Source organism: Marmota monax, unplaced genomic scaffold, assembly GCF_021218885.2.
Source record: "Marmota monax isolate L192 unplaced genomic scaffold, Marmota_monax_Labrador192_F-V1.1 WCK01_AAM20220418_F8-fsc00006, whole genome shotgun sequence".
NCBI lineage: Eukaryota > Metazoa > Chordata > Mammalia > Rodentia > Sciuridae > Marmota > Marmota monax.
Window position 1 is genome coordinate 15,609,269 of NW_026693712.1, and position 22,532 is coordinate 15,631,800.

At 33.1% G+C, this 22,532-nt stretch overlaps 1 protein-coding gene across 6 annotated transcripts in view; it reads left to right on the top strand.

Annotated features, from left to right (window-relative positions):
- Positions 1–20,574, top strand: part of Nr3c1 (nuclear receptor subfamily 3 group C member 1) — a 110,623-nt gene extending 90,049 nt beyond the window's left edge. For all 6 annotated transcript variants that reach the window (XM_046460074.2, XM_046460072.2, XM_046460075.2 and 3 more), the window contains exons 5-9: positions 3,598–3,876; positions 5,048–5,192; positions 9,679–9,809; positions 15,614–15,771; positions 16,316–20,574. In XM_046460074.2, coding sequence (XP_046316030.1) covers positions 3,598–3,876; positions 5,048–5,192; positions 9,679–9,809; positions 15,614–15,771; positions 16,316–16,468 — 866 coding nt within the window. In that variant the 3' untranslated portion in view covers positions 16,469–20,574. The remainder of the gene's footprint in view (positions 1–3,597; positions 3,877–5,047; positions 5,193–9,678; positions 9,810–15,613; positions 15,772–16,315) is intronic.
- Positions 20,575–22,532: the final 1,958 nt, after the last annotated feature.

Below are 22,532 nucleotides of genomic sequence, written 5' to 3' on the forward strand. Positions count from 1 at the left end.
AAAAAAAAAAAAAAAAAAAAAATAAAAGCTTAAAGGACAAACCCAAATAAAATTCTATCATTTCTATCATATCACTAACATGAGAACAACGGTTGCTTACTCAGTAACATTTTTAGGTACTCTCTTGAATGCATGTCAAGTTTAGATATCTCGAGTTTTAAGCATATAATGCTTCCCTCAGGAATTTCTCCCATATCCTGAGTATAAGGAAATTCTTTATTCAAAAGAAATAAGATATACTAACTATAAGAATATAATAGGAGGTGTCACATTTGTCCTATTGCTCCTTCCTTTTACAAACAGCTAAATAATAATTTTATAGTGTCTTTTGCTCTTAACCTCACAAGAAGACAACCAAGACAGTGACTATCATAAAAATACCATTACAGCCATTTTCAGTCAGTCTGTTGTTGAAAAACTGGCAGAATTTTTTTTCTTGAATGAATAAAATTTAAGCATATAATTTAATCTGAGCAGCATTTTCTCAATACTACATTAGCAACCAACCAATAGTATGATTTTATAAATGGTTAATGTAAGATCTGAGTGGAGAGAAATTTACCTTTGTCAACTTCTTTCATGTGCCTTCCTCTACTCAAAGGGGAACCTCATGTCTAGGATAAACCTTATATCCATTTTTATGTAATACATGGTAAAACAAAGTTCTAGTTGGTCATTTTATAACATTCTAGATGTTAGCTGGCACATGTGGTTGGTATTCTGATTCTATTTGTAGACAAAATGAAAGAAAAACTTAAAAAAAACATAAATGTTACCAGGGTTTATCCATGTGTGATTTTAGTGGGAAAGCCTCATTTTTGTTTTCAAGTAACCCCAATATACACAAATCTTCTATTGAGGTAAGTACATGTGTATGTCAGTAATGTTTGGCAGACTATAATACTTAAGAACAAAATAGATCAAGTCAGGTATTTCACACGTTTTCAGTCTTTAGAAATAGTCTCTTGTTCACCAGAGTGCCTCCTTCAGCCAAGCAATTTTAATGATACGCCCCAGAGTAACTTGACATAAGCACTTAGCTCTCTCTCAGCCCAGTTCTCTCCATAAATGTAACATAGTACTATTTCAAGTGGCATATTTGATACTGTTGCCCCATACCAAGTAAATCTCAAGATTTATTTTAAGACAAACTTCTTCACTGCTTGAAGTTTCTGGCATTTAAATATACGTAAGTTTTTAAAATGGCGATCCTAAATGTCTTGTGCACATTTCATTTTAAGATTGTAATCGTTCCAAAGTATGGATTTATTTTTTATATAAACAGTCAAAAGGAACTTACAGAAAATAGGCTTATGGCATTATAAGATTTTTTTTAACCTAATATTTAAGTATTAAGATTTCTTTACCTTTATTAAAGAGGAAGTAGCCTTATCACAGACTCACAACATTTTTATATAGAGATTATATATTGTTAACTGCTGCTCTACTATATGTTCCAAAGGGTCAGAAGCTTGGATAAACTTTCATTAATGAAATTCCTGAAAATTAGTGATTGCTTAACTAAATTATTCAATTAACTCTTTGCTGAAGATATCTTGAAAATGTATTAGTATTACTTCTTGCTTTAGTCAATTCAACATAACGTAGGTCCCTAGAACTTTTTGAGCTTTATTCAAAAACATAAGTTCTCACTTAGGACTATAGATAAGTAGTCAGAAATTAAACCAATTATATTCTGAATCATAGAAAATGATTTTTAAAAATCCTTCAGTTTGTCATTATCCTTTCTTCTTTGTTCTGATGTAGAGGGCAGAAATATGCATCCTAGACTACTTGAAGTTATGGTTAATTGAGACATTTACCAGGATTATTTCAGCATATTGATTTGGGACATCCATATTCTCTCAAACATCGTCAACAAATTACATTCTATAGTTTTGGATCTAGGTTTCTGTGAAATGCTTTTGGTTATTTAAAGGGTTTTCTTACATACAGGAGCTCTTCTTTTTTAAAATTTGCATCATTCCTTTATAGAGTTATACTATCTGAATGTAAAGAATTAAAAACAGGGGCTGGGGATGTGGCTCAAGCAGTAACACGCTTGCCTTGCATGCACAGGGCGCTGGGTTCTATCCTCAGCACCACATAAAAATAAAGATATTGTGTCCACTGAAAACTAAAAAATAAATATTAAAAAATTCTCTCTCTCTCTCTCTCTAAAAGAATTAAAAACATTCTCCTACAAATTGAGGTAATAAGGTGTCTCTTATGGAACCTAGGAACATATTTTACATATTTTTACTGAATTAGTTCTCACTACAAATTTGTAAGGTTTGTGAGGTGTAGGGGCTAATAGTTTCCTCTCCTGCAAAATGAGGATAATAAAGACTAGGGAGTAACTTGTACAGAATACCCAGCTACAAAATGGCAGAACCAGGATTTAAGTCCAACATTCTGGTTTCATATTTGTACTCTTTATTATTATACCACACAGCACCTCCAAGAGCCTGGCAAACTAAATTAGAATAGAATGATCCTGCTTCTCTGTTTTGATATGTTAACTAAAAATTCTTAACTCTCTCAGCGTCCACATAACATTGTTCATTGTACACAACAGACTTTTTTTTTTCCTTTTCTAACATTGGACATTAAGATACAGTTCCTAGCACAGTATCTTGTCTTCCATAAACCATGTGTTTGGCATGCAAATAAAAGCAGAAAAAAAAAAAACATGTGTTTGGTCATTTTAAGGACAGAGGACCTAATAATTATTTTAATTTGCATTTATTTTTTTCACTTTGCAAAATATTTTGCATCCTGACAACTGAGGCAAGTTACATTTCCTCTTTCCTATAAATTACATTATTTGCCCTTCCTTGGAGCCCTCAGTACTATCTCATAATTTTATAAGAGAATGTAATTCTTATTTAGTTATCTTATTAAAGTAACTTCAGGAGTATGAATAAGTTTACTAAAAATATCTATAGAATCCATGCTTGTTATTTGATTAGACTTTTTCAAACAATATATGTGATATGGATGGTTTATATTTATAGAGTTATCAGTATAAATATTCCTTATTTTCTTTTAATTTCCCTATGTGTTTTAGTCTTAAGTAGTATCTATCATGTAAATGGAAAAAGTCTATTGTTAGATTAAATATCTGTCTACAAATATACAACAATGTAGCTGGCTTTGTTAAATATACTGTCATAATTTTGGTTAATCCTAAAATACAGTGTCTTAGGTCCTTCCACAAATTTAGTTCATTCTTTCAATTGATTATAAAAGTAATTTTCCTTGTATAATTTATATGAACTTTGAAAATGAGATAATTTACGGAAAAATCTACCGAAGTGGTTTGTTTAGGTTGTTTTAGCAATGTTATAAGATTTATTCATTACAGTTATACAAAATGTTACTAGCTTACTTATAGGGAAAATTGGTATGGGAATGGGTGGGTAACTGGATCCTTCCAGGAAAAAAATAATTTTTCTCCTATGTCATTTTTTCATAAATGCTGAATAAATTATTTCTCCTCTTTCAGTCTTAATAGTTTCAGAAATTGAAGATACCTCTAAATAACCTTTGCAGCCCATATCTCCCTATAATTCATTTTTTGTTCAATACGCACAGCTCGAAAAACAAAGAAAAAAATAAAAGGAATTCAGCAAGCCACTACAGGAGTCTCACAAGACCCTTCTGAAAATCCTGCTAACAAAACAATAGTTCCTGCAACATTACCACAACTCACACCTACCCTGGTGTCATTGCTGGAAGTCATTGAACCTGAGGTATTATATGCAGGATATGATAGCTCTATTCCAGATTCGACTTGGAGGATCATGACCACACTCAACATGTTAGGTGGGCGCCAAGTGATTGCAGCAGTGAAGTGGGCAAAGGCAATACCAGGTAAGGTGCAAAGAATGACAGAACTACAGTATAAATCTTTACTTTCTTGAACAAAACCACTCTGGCTCTTTCTTGTCCTTCCTCCTTGATCTCATGGCATATCTTGCTCCTACTCAGTTCTAAGGACTAAAAAGCAGATGAGCAAGTAGGGTATCCACAATAAAACATTCATACTGTTTCCAGCTTTTCAGATCTTAACCCAGAGCACAATTTTAGATAGGATGGTATAATATCAGAACTAGAGCTAGAGGACTTACTCAGAATTCTTTTTACACTTTCTAAGAATTCCATTTATTTCTCTTCAGGTTATTTGTAAGGTTTGTAATTATCAGATGTGTTGACTTTGTCAGAATGTACCAAAACAAAATGATTTTAACTTCACTAAATGAAATTAACTGATTGGATATAAATCTTCATCTAATGTTTAAGATAATTTTAAAAGTTTCCCTTTAAAAAAATTTTTCCCTATTAGAACTTTGCATGGAACAGAAGAAGTCAATGTTAGTGTCAACCCTGACTGTACAGATAGAGAGGAATTGACCATATGTTGGTCACACAATAGAAGAAAGATGACTAACCTAACCTCCTATCATCCCTGTTATATCAAGGGAGAAAGAAATGTGAAAATTGGAAAAAAATTTTAATTAAATCCATTGATAAATATTTGATGCCAGGACTCTTTAGCTTTCTGTTTCATAGTTTAATTCATGTTATTTAAAATATGTAAAACGTGACATAAATGAGCTACTTCGAAGTTTTCTTACATAAAATGCCATTAAAAAGTTCTAGGGCCAGGTGCAGTGGCACATGCCTGTAATCCTAACCATTTGGGAGGTTGAGGCAGGAGGATTACGAGTTCAAAGTCAACCTAAGCAACTCCATGAGACCATTTCTCTAAATAAAATACAAAAAAGGGCTGGGGATGTGGCTCAGTGGTTAAGTGCCCCTGTACAAAAAAAAAAAAAGAAAGAAAGAAAGTTAGTTCTCAGGGCTTGGATTTTAATGATGATAAAAGCTAGCTATATACACTTAGCTTTCATATGATTTATCTGTTAAGGGTCTGACCTAAACAAAGCTAATTGACTTAATTGCTCTTAGGCAGTTCCTGGAGACATGATCTTTTTTTTGGCAACTAGACTGTTGCCTAATATCTTTATTTCTCTTAATCCAGGATTCAGGAACTTACACCTGGATGACCAAATGACCCTCCTGCAGTACTCATGGATGTTTCTCATGGCATTTGCCCTGGGGTGGAGATCATACAGACAATCAAGTGCAAGCTTGCTATGTTTTGCTCCTGATCTGATTATTAATGAGTAAGTTGTATATGAGTCATTTCCCCTGTATTCATTCATAGTCTATTTTTAACCAGATGATATTTTCCTATGAACTGCTATTGTAATAATTCAGGAGAGAATCAATCCTACCAGGTATCTAGGAACTGGGAAAACTTGAAGTAGAGTTGTTTATCAATGCCTGCAGCACATCAAGCATAAAGTAGCAAAAAACGTGCCTGTGGCATTATTTCTGTATTGCTTTATTAAATATCCCTACTCCAGAGAAGAAAAGAAACATGGGGAAACTCATGTGAATTTAGTAGGGGACAACTAAAAGGTGAGGACATCTCTGGCTGAAGGATGTGAGGTATGGACCCAGACACAAGAGGTCTCTTTGGACAGCAAGACTCACTCAATGACTATGGCTTAAAAGAAAACAGGAACAAGTTACTGGGTTTTTGTCTTAGGTGTTTACTAAGGGAGGACCAGTCAAGCCTTAAGATTTTTTTTTTTTTTTAAATTTTTAATATTTATTTCTCAGTTTTCGGCGGACACAACATCTTTGTTTGTATGTGGTGCTGAGGATCGAACCCGGGCCGCACGCATGCCAGGCGAGCGCGCTACCACTTGAGCCACATCCCCAGCCCCCTTAAGATTTTTTAATCAACTATTTTCTTATCCTGTGGGTCTGTATTTGTGAAATACTTCAGATATATATTCCCCTTTACTTAACTGCTGTTTTTTCCTCATTAGTTTCCCTACTGCAATGTATCCTACATTGTGTTGACTGTTTTCTTCCTTAAGCACAGTTCTGATCACATCATATATATTCCAATATACAGACGTTTTCAATACCACCTTACTGATAATCCAGTGCATACTCTATATGGTTTCAAGTTTTTGAGAACTTGGCCTCACTTTCTTTCCCATTGTTTTTCACACATTCTGTTTCCAATCAGCTAATACACATTTCAAACATACCATCAGCTCATGGTGTTTTATCACCAAATATGACCTCTCTCTTACACATCTCGTCTGTCTCACTTTCTACTTTGTATTGCTACTTTTTGTGCCCGTAGTTTATCTCCTTTATCAGAATGTAAATGAAGAGTTCCTACACACACACACACACACACACACACACAGTCTGATAAGATTAAAATGGAGTTTATGTGAAAAAAGATGAGAGTTTTATTGTGAACTATGGGTGCTATTAAGACTTCCTCCCCCAAATTAATGAAATCTTAAACCACATTAGTATAGTAATTAGTCCCACTGTGCTCTATTTGAGAAAATCCATCATTAGTTGTTTGAGAACTGACATATTAAGAATATGTCCAGAGTGGCAAGGAGTTTCATTGCATAACATGGATGAATATGAGATGTTTACAGAGAAGAAGAAAGGAGACTTGAGAGCATGGAGGACAGCTTAGAGAGATATGTATATGAAAATATAATAAGTATTCACTGTTGGGTTTGCCAGGTACAAAAATAATAGATAGGAATGAAATAAAAGCATCTATTTTAAATGTTTTAGTAGAAACTAGGTGATCTGATCCTCAGATCATTTTTTTTTTTTTTATTTTTTTTAATATTTATTTTTTAGTTTTCGGCGGGCACAACATCTTTGTTTGTATGTGGTGCTGAGGATCGAACCCGGGCCGCACGCATGCCAGGCGAGCGCACTACCGCTTGAGCCACATCCCCAGCCCCGCCCTCAGATCATTTTAATAAGAGATTCTTAGGCACAGTGCTAGAAGCCAGAGATAATAGGGTAACCCTAGATCTAGGACACCTCTTCCTTATACTACTACTAGGTAAATCTAAGGCCTTATGCCTCACAGATAAATGAAAATTATATACAGTGAGATTTCAGGTTTCTCTGCTACTAGGATAGCTGCATAGAAACTAGGCCAAAAATTATAGCCAAACTCTTTAAGTTAAGCTTGGTATTGTTGCTCCACTCGTGATACTTTATTTTCCAGCACTGATTCATCCAATGGTATTTGAGTATTTACCAAGTTCCAGGCACTATTAGCGGAATGGTAGATATAATAGTGAATAAAATAGATGAGAATCCTGCTAATAACATTCTGATATGGGAATTCAAATAAATATCCAAATTTATTCCATAGAGCCATGATTCCATAGTGTGAGAAGAAGGTAGGAGACAGGGAAGATATTAGAGCAGAGGGCATTCAAGCCCATGCAAAGAACCTTGAAACAAGCTTGACAGGCATGAGAAACTGAGAGGACACTAAGTATAAGGTATGAGTTTAGAGAAGTGAACAGTGACAAAAATCTTGTAGGTCTTAAAATAGAGTTTAGGTTTTATTCTAGGACCAAACAACAGCCAGAATGGATTTGAGGGGAACAACAAATATTCATATTCCTAATAAGGTACCTAGTTTGTGACTACAGCAAAGAACAAGAAAATAAGATTAGTCTTCAGTTATTTATGTTAGTGCAAGAGACAAAGATAACCATCAAATACATAGAATAAGTTCAGAATTTGACTGTGATAGAGATTTTACTATAGAGAAGTCCATTTTAGATAGATTAGGCTAAGACACAAAGGAGAAGAACCAGGCTTTATAATAAGAAGCAGCATGATTAGGCATGTGAAATACATATGCTATATTCAACTAATTGCTTTGTATTCTAAGAAGGGCCATATCTTAGTCCTCAGCTAGTAGCTCTACCACAGCTTCACAGACATACTCTCAGTATGTGTATCAGAGAAAGAAGTCACCTTGACACTCTTGCCAAAAAGAGGATTATTCAAACCACCACATCACAGTGTAAGAAGATTAGTTGTTTGATCCAATTTTAAATTAACTGGTAAATATATTTAGCTTTTATGAAAAGTCAGAACATTGTTACTTAGTTCAGAATCCATCCATGTTTTTAAAAGTATCATGCCAATAGTGTTTTCAGGCACTTTCTAATAATCAGTTTGAAGTCATTTAATTGGAATTAAAACCATGAAGAGATTTATATAAAACACCAACATTTTCACTTTCATTTGTAAAACTAAAGTAATGTAGTTCAGAGTTTTTATTTTTAGGGCATTCCAATTTGGATTTAAGTAGTCATAGACCCATACAATTCCTTACATAAAGTGGAAATTACTTCCCAAGAAATTTACTTTAGTTTCGTGTTCATGTTCATTGTAGAATATGGAAGAGAACTTTTCAGAGATTTTTAACGAGTTGTTAAAGGATTATTTTTACTCACTGTTCAGCTACTATTCTTGTGTTCTTATGCTGCATGTATTAGATAGACAGGCCCCACTCTCTTTTCTTCAATGTATTTTCATACAACTCTGGTGTCTCCCAACAGGCAGATTTAGAGTGTAAGAAAGGATGCATTCAAGTTCTGACCCTATATATATAGCTATCAAAAAGTCTTTCATGGTTGTTCTTAGGTCATATTGTTGTGAAAAATATGTATGTATATATGTACATTTTTTTCACAGCCAACAGGAATGCCTTTTCTACTTCCTTTACTAAAATTTTGTTGACATTCTCAGTTATATGAGGAATCTAACCATGAATAAGTAAAAGGGAATAAAGATAGCTCTTAGGAAAATAGCTTTATTAGGGGATTGGTAAGAAGCTTTAAATTTGAAGAACCATGAAATATCACTTTGGCAGCATACAATTCATGTCTAATTTATTTCATTATACAAAGAAATAAAGTATATCTTCAGTAGAGAAAAATAATTACCTTATTTTTTTTCTGTTAAGCCCAAGATCACTCTCTAATAGAAATGTAAAAAACAAAATTTCTTAAAGTAGTTTAAATGTCATGAACTAGGCACAGCTTCATGTTCTTAGTATCATTTCAAAAGTCAGGAAACCTTAGATCTATTTGAAAATCATAGATGTGATAGTGACTGTTGAGAATCATAATCAAGAGTTGATTTGATACTGTGAGTTAAAAAGATTTGTGGTGGGCTGGGGATGTGGCTCAAGCGGTAGCGCGCTCGCCTGGCATGCGTGCGGCCCAGGTTCAATCCTCAGCACCACATACCAACTAAGATGTTGTGTCTGCCGATAACTAAAAAAATAAATAAGTATTAAAAAAAAAGATTTGTGGTATCAGAAAGTCTAGTCTCTGTCTAACTATAAACAATGTCACACATCTGTCTTTAGAAAGTAATGCTGTGAAAAACACCCTATGATTTTTAAGATCTACAACTGTTTTCTAACTGGCTATATTCAAGTGTTAATCCTTGATTTTAACTGAGCAACTGCTAATAAATTCTAAAGTAAATAATGCAATACATGACAAAGCATGATAAAATAATGTCTCCAATGTAAAATTAATTTATTCAGTAGTCTCTTTACTCTAGAACCTGAAACAGCTTTTAAGTTCTGGTTTCCTAAGGAATTAGCACTAATGCCAATAGTTATGTTGTCATTTATGTGTTTATAATTTTGTAAAACAAATTAAATAGTACTGTTTTGGAACTAGCACTATTTCTTTCTAACACTCAAACACTCGTATTTGTTTCTCACAGAGAGAGAATGACTCTGCCCTGCATGTATGACCAATGTAAACATATGCTATATGTTTCCTCTGAGTTACAAAGGCTTCAGGTATCTTATGAAGAGTATCTCTGTATGAAAACCTTACTGCTTCTCTCTACAGGTTGGTAGAATATATACACTTCTAAAATTTACTTCTAAATATGTCAAAAGCATGAAACATGAAAATCTAGAAACAAAGGTTTTTAATGAATTGCTAATAGCTATATTATGTTCTGCTACATAGATGGTTTTCATAAATGTAAAAATTCTTAAGGGATATTCAGTGATACCAAGACTGTTAAGACAGAATAGGTACAAAATAAATAGTTATATAAGCTGCACAGGGATCACTGTTGATCAGAATTTCTGCAGACTGCTTTCTTCCTTCCTTTGACCTTAGATAACATCAGTATATGGGACATGGAGAAAGAAAGCCAACAATGCTTTCATTTCTCTATTGCACTGTTATTTGTAAATACAAAATGAATATTAACAAGTATATAAATTTATAGAAGAAAAAGATACATCCTAGAAAAGATGTTACTGCAGACTGGAACAGGATTGCTGGACAGAACTACTCTATCTTTGAAAATAGCATCTAGACTTTATTTTTTAAAAAAACTTAAAAGTTTGATAAGGATGCTGACATTTAAACTTATTACTTTGAACTAGCAAAGATATTTAATAAATCCAGAAAACTTTAAAAAATAAAAATCATTTTGTCTATTAGTACTTTAAGTGGCAATTTTCAATAAGTAATAAAAGGAAGGTCTAGCTACATCTAAGATAAAGAACCAGTATCCAAAATATACAAAGAATTCAAAAAATGGGCCAAGGACCTTAACAGGCACCTCACTAAAGAAGATATATGATAGATACTAAAAGGTCTTAATCTAATTAAGATATAATAAAGAAAACAAATATGGCAAATAGCATATGAAAATATCTGCTACCCATTATTTATCTTCAAGGAAATTAAATTAAAATAACAATAAGATACAAATGGTGAAGAGAATATGGAACAACAAGAACTGTCATTCGTTGCTAGTGGGAATGCAAAATAGTATAGCCATTTTGGAAGACAGTTGGTGATGTCTTACAAAACTAAACTCTTACCACATGATCTAGCAATTACAACCCTCAGTATTTACCCAAAGGAGTTGAAAACTTATGTTCACACAAAAACAACCACATGGATGTTTAATACAACTTTATTACTAATTGCAAAAACTTGCAAGTGACTAAGATGTCCTTCATTAGGTGAATGAAAAAACTGGTACATCCAGTCACTGGAAACATTATTCAGCACTTAAAAAGACAGAGGAACCTGAAATGTGCATTACTAAGTTAAAAAAAGCAAATGTAAAAAGGCTACATACTGTATGATTCCAACTATGTGACATTCTGTAAAAAGTAAAACTATGAAAAAATTAAAACCAGGAGTTAGGAGGGAGGTAGGGATGAACAGGAAGAACTCAAGATTTCCAAGGCAATGAAAATTCTCTATATGATACTATAGTGATGGATACATGTCATTATACAAAATATAAAGCCACAAATCCACAAAACACCCAACACCCAGAGTGAACCCAAATGTAAACTGTGGGTGATGATATGCTAATGTAGGTTCATTAACTACATGACAAATATACCCCTCTCATAAGAGGATGGTGATAGTGGGGAGAACAGGGAATATATGGGAAATCTCTGTACCTAATTTTTCTATGAACTTAAAACAACTCTTAAGCCTTTTTTAAAAAGGAGGTCTTTGAACCAGTTAGAATTGTAAACTTTAGGCCATTTCATTAAAAATCACATATGAGGTTAATGTTTATAAAACATCAAGGTAATGGCTGAATACCTTTTTTAATATACCAATGAGCAAATATGTAATTACTATTAATGGTAACTCATAGTTGCCAAAAAAAACTTTAAGATATGGATGTTGCACATGATATCTAACCATTTCCAAAGCACACAGTCTAAATTCTTTCATAGTATCTTTGCAAGGAACATTAATATTTCAACCAAGGAAGAAGATGTTCCATAACCTCGTGTTTAAAAAAAAAAAAAAACCTACAAGATAAAGGTAACCTTCTCTAGCAATTAACAGTATACTTGCTAAAGAAACAACTTGAGTGAACAGTTACATAAAGTTCTGAGCATGATTTTGGTAGATACAAGGTATAGTTCAATGTCTGGATACTAGCAATTTTAAAAAGTAATGGTCTAAATTTTATACATATCAAACTCACTGAACTTTTTGATATTTTTTTATGTATATCGTAGGTCCCTTTACCATATAATATAGACTTTTATTCTGATAGGTACCTAATTCTAGTATTCTAATTTTCCACTAAAATGCTGGGCTTAAGAACTAAGTAAAGATAGAAATTCAAAAGGTAAAGTTTACTCTGAAGCATTCTCTTTAAGGATATTTTTAGAACCTTGTAAATTAGTACATTTAATACATTTAAAGACAATGATTGGAAATATAAGTGAAACTGTCAAAGCAAAAGGTGGGTCGAAAAGCAGATTAGACTCTTGAACAACATATATAGCTAAAGACATCATCCAAAATACAACTTTTTAAAGTGTACATGTTTGTATTACATATACAAGAAAACTGCAACAAAGTTATAACATACATCCTGAAAGTCCATGTATAGATAGATGGATAGATGGATGTGGGTGGGTCCAGAGAATTGAGGTCACAGGGCAAACCACCACCTCAGATCTGGAGAAACAGGCAAATTTAGAAACTCAGCTCTTAACCAAGGTCAGTTTACTAGGAACAGAGCCACTAGAGCTAGCAAAATGATAGGAAGACTACAGTAATTTTGATGAACTGCTAGAGGCTGAATGAGGACTAAATTGAGAGTTCAAAGCTCCTGGGAATCTAGTCTTACGGAATTTCCCAACACTTGGGTTTTATTTTCAGAAACTCTACCAGTTCTTCATGGTTAAAATGAGAGAAAATTTCCTTTTTTTTTTGTTAGTAGGAAGAGGAAAAGTAAACATCTGGAAATATCTAGAGAGTGTTCTCCATAACCAAGGCCTACCCTTTGAGAAAACAACTTTATCAGGGCCTGAAGAAAAAGGCAAATGAAGGATTCCAGTCCCTTCTAGCCTTCCTTTCTCTTGTAGGAGGGGAGGGGGGTGGAAAAAGGTTAAGAAACATTTTAGAAAGGTACAGCCCAGGCATTCAAGCCTAGTTGCAGAAGAGAGTGAGATTTAATTTTAAGTATTTTTAAACCTTTCCCCTCCTCAACATCTTATAACCACCATATCAACAGGGCTTCAGTATAACAGTGGATTGAAACTGAGAGTTTCAGGACAAGCTATTTAAGAAGTTAAAAAGAAGTTTCAGGGAGCTGGGGCGGGGTGTAAGACAAGGGAACTGAAATGCTAGCACCTACAACAAACAGTAAATACAGGTCAGCTCCTACTCAGATTAACACAAAATTAAGGACAGAAGCCAAAATATATCCAGGAAATGCAGAGAACACCAAGCAAAATAAAAAGCAACACATTTACGCCTTAATATATTCTACACTGAAACTGCAGAAAAATAACAGAAAAAAAAAATCAGCTTATTTATGACTTAAATCAGACTTCTCATCAGAAAGCCTACAAGCAAAAAGAGAGTTAAGTAAAATAATTAAAGGGCTTTAAAACACAAAAAACCTCCCAACCTAGTATAAGGTATCCAGCAAAATTAACCATCAGAAGCAAATAAGAAATAAAGACTTTCTCAGACAAAAATCAAAGGAATTATTCACCTATTTTACATAAAGTGTCAAAAGCCGTTCCTAAGAAGAAAGGAAAAATGTCAGGAACATGGATTTACATAGGGAAGGAAGAGCATGAGACAAAGAATAAATGAAGGTAAAATAACATTTTTTTTCTTAGTTGGTAACTTCAAAGTAAATGTACTGGATGACTGAAGCAGATGGATAAGTGAAATGAACAACAGCAGAGTTATGTGGATTAGGAAAGAGAATTGGGAACCCTCTGTTAAGAGGTACCTGCATTGCACCGGGCGTGGTGGAACATACCTGTAATCTCAGCAGCTCAGGAGGCTGAGACAGGAGGATCACAAATTCAAAGCCAGCCTAAGCAACAGGGTGGTGCTAAGCAACTCAGCAAGATTCTATCTCTAAATAAAATACAAAATAGGGCTGAGGAATGTAGCTCTGGTCAAGTGCTCCTGAATGCAATCCCGGTACTCCCCACCCCCAAAAAGATGTACCTGTATTACAATCTATAAAGTGGTATAGATTGAAAAAAGGGACATAAGTTTATTGTAAATACATACTGCAAACTCTAGGGAAACCACTAAAAACAAAAGGAGTAATAGTTGATATGCTAAGAGAGAAGAGTAAATGAAAGCACGAAATGCTCAGTGAAAACAAGGTAGAAAAAAAGACAAGATAAAAAGGAAAACAACAAAAAAAGAAAAGTATTATGACTAGAACAGTTACCAACATCATAGATGTTAATCCAGCTATATTATCACTTTAAATTTAAATGGTCTAAATACATCAGTGTTCTTTTTTTAAATTATTTTTCAGAACATTTATTTATTTTTAAATAAAATAACTAATGTCATATCTTTAGGGGTTAAAATGGAACTAAAATACACAATAACTTCATATAAGCTCAAAGAGTAATTTGATAAGTTAAGAAATGAGTGTTTAAATTTCAAGGAGGACAACTAGAATATGCAGATTACCAAACCATTATGGGCAAAAGAGGCATGGGGTAACAAAAAACAAAAGAATGAAAGATAGGAGAAAAAAGGCACATCTAAGGTAGTGCAAATAAATTTAAATGTATCAATAATTTCATTATTTGTAGAAATGGACTAAATGCTTCAAGCTTAACTGAAAGGCTGAATTTTTAAAATAATCCAACTTTATGATATTTACAGCAATATGTAAATAAACATAAAGGCTGAAGTGAAAGAATATACTCTATGTATAGTGCAAGAGATGTCAAACTTTAAAGGGCAAGTTGGTAAACATTTTCAGCTTTGCAGTCTGTCACAGCTATTCAGCTCTGCCCTTATGGCATGACCACAATCACTGACAGCACAATACTTAAACAGAAGTATGAAGAGTACATAATATTTCCAAGAATTCCTAAAATTCAGAAATCTTCCTTTATATTAAACATTCAGCTTTTCTTAAATTTCTGCCACCGAATCCTATATTTCTCCCTAGCAATTGTTAACACAGAACCAGTGATCCTAGGAGCACATAAGTTGAAAAATAAAACAATTTATAAACATCTTTGTGTGAGTTGTGACCATGACTGGTCCTCTGTTTATTGTCCTTCTTACTAGCACTAATTTTTGAGGATTAATGTACTACAAATTATTTTATTCCAATTTTACAATCCAGATTCCATGTTTTAAGTACATAAAGAAAGGCAGATAACTTGCTCCCTACTAAGACTTATCTATAGGCTACAATAAAAATCATTTTCTTTTTTATCAACTCAGAATGTTTAGACACTGAAAAATATAATCTAATTTTTAAGTTCTAATTAACTGGTAATATTGCAGATGTTCTAAGATATAACTGGTGGAATACTCAATCAGTTAAAGAATAACCATTATTGAAGCCATCTATTGCAAAACCAGAATTTTGTGCAGGACAGCCAAAGTTAACTGGTCACTGTATTATTTTGTCATCAAAACAATATTTGATGACCCCCATTTTGTAAGTTAGAAACCCAAGGTTAAGACCTCCAATTCTCTAATCATATATTCTACCTTGATTATAGTCTCATAATCCTTGGAAAACGCATCCATTTTAGAATGCATTTAGAAAATGCAAACCACGATGTTAAATGTCCAGTTTGGTATATGAAAAGTTATATCAATGAAATTCTTGAATTAACTGCATCTTAACTTTTTAGTTCCTAAAGAAGGTTTGAAGAGCCAAGAACTGTTTGATGAAATCAGAATGACCTACATCAAAGAGCTAGGAAAAGCCATTGTCAAAAGGGAAGGAAACTCCAGTCAGAACTGGCAAAGGTTTTATCAACTGACAAAACTTTTGGACTCCATGCATGAAGTAAGTATCAAACAATAAAGTCAACTATAACAATAATTCTGTGGAACATAAGTATGTTTGATTAATGTATATAGTTTTACACATTAATCCACTTCAACCCCAGTTTGTAGATTTTGGTGATGTTTTGAGTTCAATTTGTGAACTTTGATTTTGCATACTTTTTACCTAAGTCCAATTATGAAATGTTATTTTAATCTTGTATTAAAAATATCACCATGCTGTAACAGACTTTTAACAGCACTGTTTTAAAAGGTGAAATTCTGTTTTTATATGAATGAGCTATTAAATTAGGAAAATATGACTTCTATATATTTATGATACTGCAGTTCATCATAAAATACTTAATTCCATATAATTCTACATATAATTTAAGGAATTTAAAAAGCCTTTAGTACTTAAATATTTATTTTACTTCACTAAACTTCTTTTCACCTGTAGAATTCCAGTAGAGATTCATATACTTCGGGTCAGATATTAAAAAATAAAAAAAGACCAGTGAGTGTGAAATGTTCACTTTTAAAGCCTAATCATTCTTTTCTTTCAGGTGGTTGAAAATCTCCTGAACTATTGCTTCCAAACATTTTTGGATAAGACCATGAGTATTGAATTCCCAGAGATGTTAGCTGAAATCATCACCAATCAGATACCAAAATATTCAAATGGAAATATCAAAAAACTTCTCTTTCATCAAAAGTGACTGCCTTACTAAGAAAGGTTGCCTTAAAGAAAGTTGAATTTATAGCTTTTCTTGTACAAATTACCAATCTGTCCTGTAGATGTTTTGTTGTTTTTTTCGTTTTTGTTTTTTTGTTTTTGTCGGTTTTCTTTTTTTCCTTATAAATACGCACTACATGTGGTTTATAGAGGGCCAAGACTTGGCAACAGAAGCAGTTGAGTCATCACTTTTTAAGTGATGGGAAAGTAGACAGTCAAACTTACCAGGTGGTATATCCCAGAAATTAGAAACAATAATGTAAGGGCAATCTCTACTGTCAGAAAAGGATGGCACCTAAACCACCAGTGCCCAAAGTCCCTGTGATGAACTTCATGCTCATACTTTTCAGTTGGCTGGATAAATTTCTAGACTTTTTGTTGATGTATTTCCCCATGTATAGTTAGGATAGCATTTTTGATTTATGCATGGAAACCTGAAAAAAGTTTACAAGTGTATATCAGAAAAGGGAAGTTGTGCCTTTTATAGCTATTACTGTCTAGTTTTAACAATTTCCTTTATATTCAGTAAACTACGCTTGCTCATTTTTTTCTTACATAAATTTTGTATTCAAGTTATTGTACAGCTGTTTAAGATGGGCAGCTAGTTCATAGCTTTCCTAAATAAACTCTAAACATTAATCTTCTGTGTGAAAATGGGTTGGTGCTTCTAACCTGATGGCACTTAGCTATCAGAAGACCACAAAAATTGACTCAAATCTCCAGTATTCTTGTCAAAAAAAGCTCATATTTTGTATATATCTGCTTCAGTGGAGAACTATATAGGTTGTGAAAATTAACCGTCCTAACTGGTATAGAGCACCTAAGTCCAGTGACCTACTGGGTAAACTGTGGATGATGGCTGCAAAAGACTAATTTTAAAAAGTAATAACTACCAAGAGGCCCTCTTTGTACCTTATGCCCTATCTCTGCAATGGTTAGGTGGCAAGAAAATTGATAATCTAATTCTCTTTCAGGACCTTTTGTAGTAGTTTGAATAACTTCTTAAAAGTTATAATTCCAGATAACAGTTGTAACACAGCTAAGAGATTTTTAATCAGACCAAGTAATTTTCTCTCATTAAACTTTACCCAAAAACTTAATCTCCAGTATGGCAAAAGTGGCTAGATACCCATTTTCACATTCCCATCTGTCACCAATTGGTCTATCTTTCCTGGTAATACAGGAAAGCTCAGCTACTGATTTTTGTGATTTAGAACTGAATGTCAGATTATCAATGTTTGTATAATTTCACATCCCTACGTGTGCCATAGAATTTAACACAAGTCTTGTGAATTTCTTCACTGTTGAGAATTGTCATTTTAAACAAAACAGAAGCTGTAGTAGCCCTTTCTGTGTGCACCTTACCAACTTTATGTAAACTCAAAACATAACATATTTACTAAGCCACAAGAAATCTGATTTCTATTCAAGGTGGCCAAATTATTTGTGTAATAGAAAACTGAAAATCTAATATTAAAAATATGAAACTTCTAATATATTTTTATATTTAGTTATAGTTTCAGATATATATCATATTGGTATTCACTAATCTGGGAAGGGAAGGGCTACTGCAGCTTTACATGCAATTTATTAAAATGATTGTACAATAGCTTGTATAGTGTAAAATAAGAATGATTTTTAGATGAGATTGTTTTATCACGACATGTTATATATTTTTTGTAGGGGTCAAAGAAATGTTGATGGATAACCTATATGATTTATAGTGTGTACAAGCATTCATACAGGCAGCAGTGGTCTCAGACACCAAACAGATTTGATCTAGGGGAAGGAGATGAAAACTGGCCCCATGTTCAAGTGAAGGTGGGTGAGGCTCTGACCCAATCAGATCACAGAGGGAAGTAATCCTTGGCCTCCCATTCTGACCACCCTTCTCATTCCAACAGTGAGTCTGTCAGCGCAGGTTTGGTTTACTAAATCTCTTTGCACTGATGTATGTAAGCAAGGGACAGAAAGGTGGTGCTTACATACTTAACAGGCACCATCTAAATAACAGGGTTACTTTCACATACAGCCTCTCCAACAGGTTAATAAAACCAGAGGCTTTAGAAGTTTGGCAATAATATGCACAGAGGTACCAGCAATATGTAAATAGGGCAAAATCTCTAGGATGCCAATAATACACTAATTCCTTTCTACCCTACAACAAGAGTTCATTTCTAAGTAGAATGAGGAACATGTTTATGTTTTCTTTGAATGCTTTTGAATGTTGTTTGTTATTTTCAGTATTTTAAAGAAATTATTTAATAAAAAAATGTAATCCTTTGCTTTTTGAATGCTCTCTAAAAGGGAATGTTCCTTTAGTAATGATTTAAATTGATCTCAAAGTTCTTAAGATATGGTTTGTAACCCAACTGGATGTGAAATTTATGGTGCCTAAGAAATACCACTTGAATATTATCAATGACAGTGTTAAGTTTCAAAAAGAGATTCTCAAAAGTAGATTATTATTCATTTATAGTATGTTATGGTTAAAACCAGAAAGCACATCACACATTAATCCTACTTCAGTCATAATCACTTTGGCTTTCAAAAAAACAGAGCTCAGAATTTAAAAAAACAGAATACGTGCACTTTACTGTCAACAAAAAGCCAACTGATATTCATAAAACAAGTATAGAAGGCTTTACATTAAATGGAAAAAGAAGTTATGCTCTTAGAATACATGGGAAAGAAGAATTATCTGAATTTTAAGCATAATAGACTTAAGTGAAAAGAAGAGTGCTGTTTGAAAGCAGCTTCATTTTCTACAGCGTGTCATTTTCGCCATCCGTAACTATTAAGGTTTATAGTGACTTTCAGTAAGAGTCCGTGGCATGCCTAGATGACTCATAACAAATCCTGAAAAATACTTTTAATTACTGGTAGAAAAAAGTGATCCTCTCAGTGTTTTTTAGGCATTACTGTGGGATACTATACAATCAGAACTGAGGAGAAGGACTTGAGCCTCGGGGATACACTCACACTCACACACACACACACACACACACACACACACACACACACACACCCATCTGTATAAAATTGGGGAAGGGTAGCCTGAAGGAGCTCACCTGCCTTCTCTTGGGGGGGAGGGTAACTTCACCACTCCAAAAGGAGAACTAGCATGATTGGTTAGTGTCTTCAAAGAGCATAATAATGAACATAGGATAAGACTCTGGGCAAGCACATAAAAGAAAGCCTCACTTCAGAATTTGGGAGGGCGGGGACAATGAGGGAGAGAAAGGGGAGGGGAGGAACAATTCCAATTTTACTTAAGTCTTATTTTAGTTCCCTTTTAAATATATTTAAAAAACTACATCTCCGTGAAATGAACAATATTTTTATACTTTGATTTGTCAAAATCCAATAATCATGGTAGCCATCAGTGAGATTTTTGATCTTGGTTGGTCACCCCAACAAATGTAGCTGTAGATGAATGTGTTTTTATGTGCCTGGTTTCAGTGAGGGAAGAGGAAATAAAAGTGTATGGAAACACTTTAAACCACTTTAGATAGAAGTTTTATTTTCAATCAACCTGGTCTAAGGATTAGTGACTAGGTTTTCAGGAAAGGATTAGCTTCTCTCTAGAAAATGTCTGAAAGAAGGATTTTATTTTCTGATGAAAGGCTGTATGAAAATACCCTCCTAAAATAACTTGCTTAACTACATATAGATTCAAGTGTGTCAATATTCTATTTTGTATATTAAACAAATGCTATATAATGGGGACAAATCTATATTATACTGTGTATGGCATTATTAAGAAGCTTTTTCATTATTTTTTATCACAGTAATTTTAAAATGTGTAAAAATTAAAACCAGTGACTCCTGTTTAAAAATAAAAGTTGTAGTTTTCTATTCATGCGGAATAATAATCTGTAGTTTAAAAAATGTCTTTTTACCTATGCAGTGAAATGTCAGACTGTAATATTTTGTGTGGAAATGTTTAACTTTTATTTTTCATTTAAATTCGCTGTTCTGGTATTATCAAACCACACATTTGTACTGAATTGGCAGTAAATGTTAGTTAGTCATTTACAGCAATGCCAAATATGGAGAAACATCATAATAAAGAAAATCTGCTTTTTATCATGTGACTCCCACCATGCTTTTGTAGAACTCCAATTTTCCTATTTTATCCCCTCTTTGTTCTACTGAAGGTCGTTACCACTTCAGGAACAGTGAGATGATAAAGTGGATATGTAAACGTCAATGTGGCAATGTATGCATGTGAATACAACAAATTGAAAATGAGCTGTAGCCAAGGACCCAAAGATTAGTGCATCCATTCCTCAAATGGTGTGGCCTATTACTGCAAAAAGTACTAAAGGAAGGAAAAACTGACTTCTGAGGTTACTCCAAATGTGTCTATAATGAAAGATAACTTTTTACACAAATATCTAATCAAAATTCTTAGTTTAAAATCCACTCTTTCTCTAAGAAGAAGGAATAAATGCCTAATAAATGTAGCAGTGTTGTGCAATACAGAACATAGAGGCTGGAGGGAGGGGACCCAGCGGTTCTATATAATCTATTCTGTATCTTCTAAAACATACTATGTTCATGCCTTATCTACGAATTGGTGACCTGAAATTTTTTCCTATGAATACTTTTTTCCACAAGAGACTAATCATTAAGAAAAAAGTATTATGATTTTAAAAACCAAATGTGCCTTATCCATCATATGTGCAATGAGCATTTGCTACATGACAATATAAAAATATGAAGTAAAAGAACAGAGTTATTCTTCCTAATTCCAAAAATTACTATAAAATCACAATACAACAGCTGTACTAGTGTAAAAACAGACAAACAGATCAATGGAACAGAATTCAAAGAGGCCATAAATCATACCTTAATGAATTTAAAAGAACAGAAATTATATTCTGTCTTCTCTCAAACCAAAACAAAATTAAACTAGAAATCAATAACAAAAAAAGCTATGCAATCAAAAAACGTGGTGATTGAACAATCTTTAAAAATACATGGATCAAAGAAAAAAATCTGGAGAAATTTTGAAATATTTTGAGCTACATGAAAATGGACACCCAAATATCAAAATTTGTGGGTCACAGAAGAAACAGTACTTAGAAAATTTATAGCATAAAATGCATGTATTGGTAAGATTTAAAGATCTTAAAATCAATATCTAGGTATCCATCTTAGGAAATAAGGAAAAAACAAAATAAGCAGAGGTCAAGAACTAACAAAAATTGGAGAATCTGAAAGGGAAATCAATCAATAAAATGGAAAATGAAATCATTAGGAAAAATTTCTAAAACCTAAAGTTGGTTCTACACACACACAAAAAAAATCAGAATTAATAAGCCTATAGCCAGGCTAAGGAAAAAAGAAGTCACAAATTACTATTATCAGAAATGTCAGAGGAAATATTACTACAGATCTTGTGGACATTAAATAGATAATCAGGTATATGAACCACTCTATATCCACAAAGTTGATAATAAAGATGAATTGAACCAATTATTTGAAAGATAAAACATGCCAAAACTCACATTAAAAGACAACCTGAATAGGTTTTTATTTATTAAAGAAATTTGGGAGCTCATAACCCACTTGAATCAAATTGTGAAATATGATATATCAAGAACTATGTAATGTTTTGAACAGCCAACAATAAAAAATTAAAAAAAAAAAAAGAAATTGAATCAATATCTTCCAAAATAGAAAGCAGTATGCTCAGATGGATTCACTGGTTAACTCTGCCAAAATTTAAGAGAGAAGTTATTTCATATCTCTGCAATCTCTACCATAGGATGTAATAAAAAGGAACACTTTTCCACTTATTCCAAGAAGCCAACATCACCCTAATAACAAAACCATATAAAGACATTATAAGAAAAAATTCATACCAATATCTCTCATGAATGCAGAGACAAAATTCTCAAGAAAATATTGGTAAACCAAACCCAAAAAAATAATTACACAACACAGCCAAATGAAATTTATTCCAAGCATGCGAAGTGCAACATTTGAACATCAATTAAGTAATTCATCACATCTACAGGCCTAAGAAGAAAAATCAT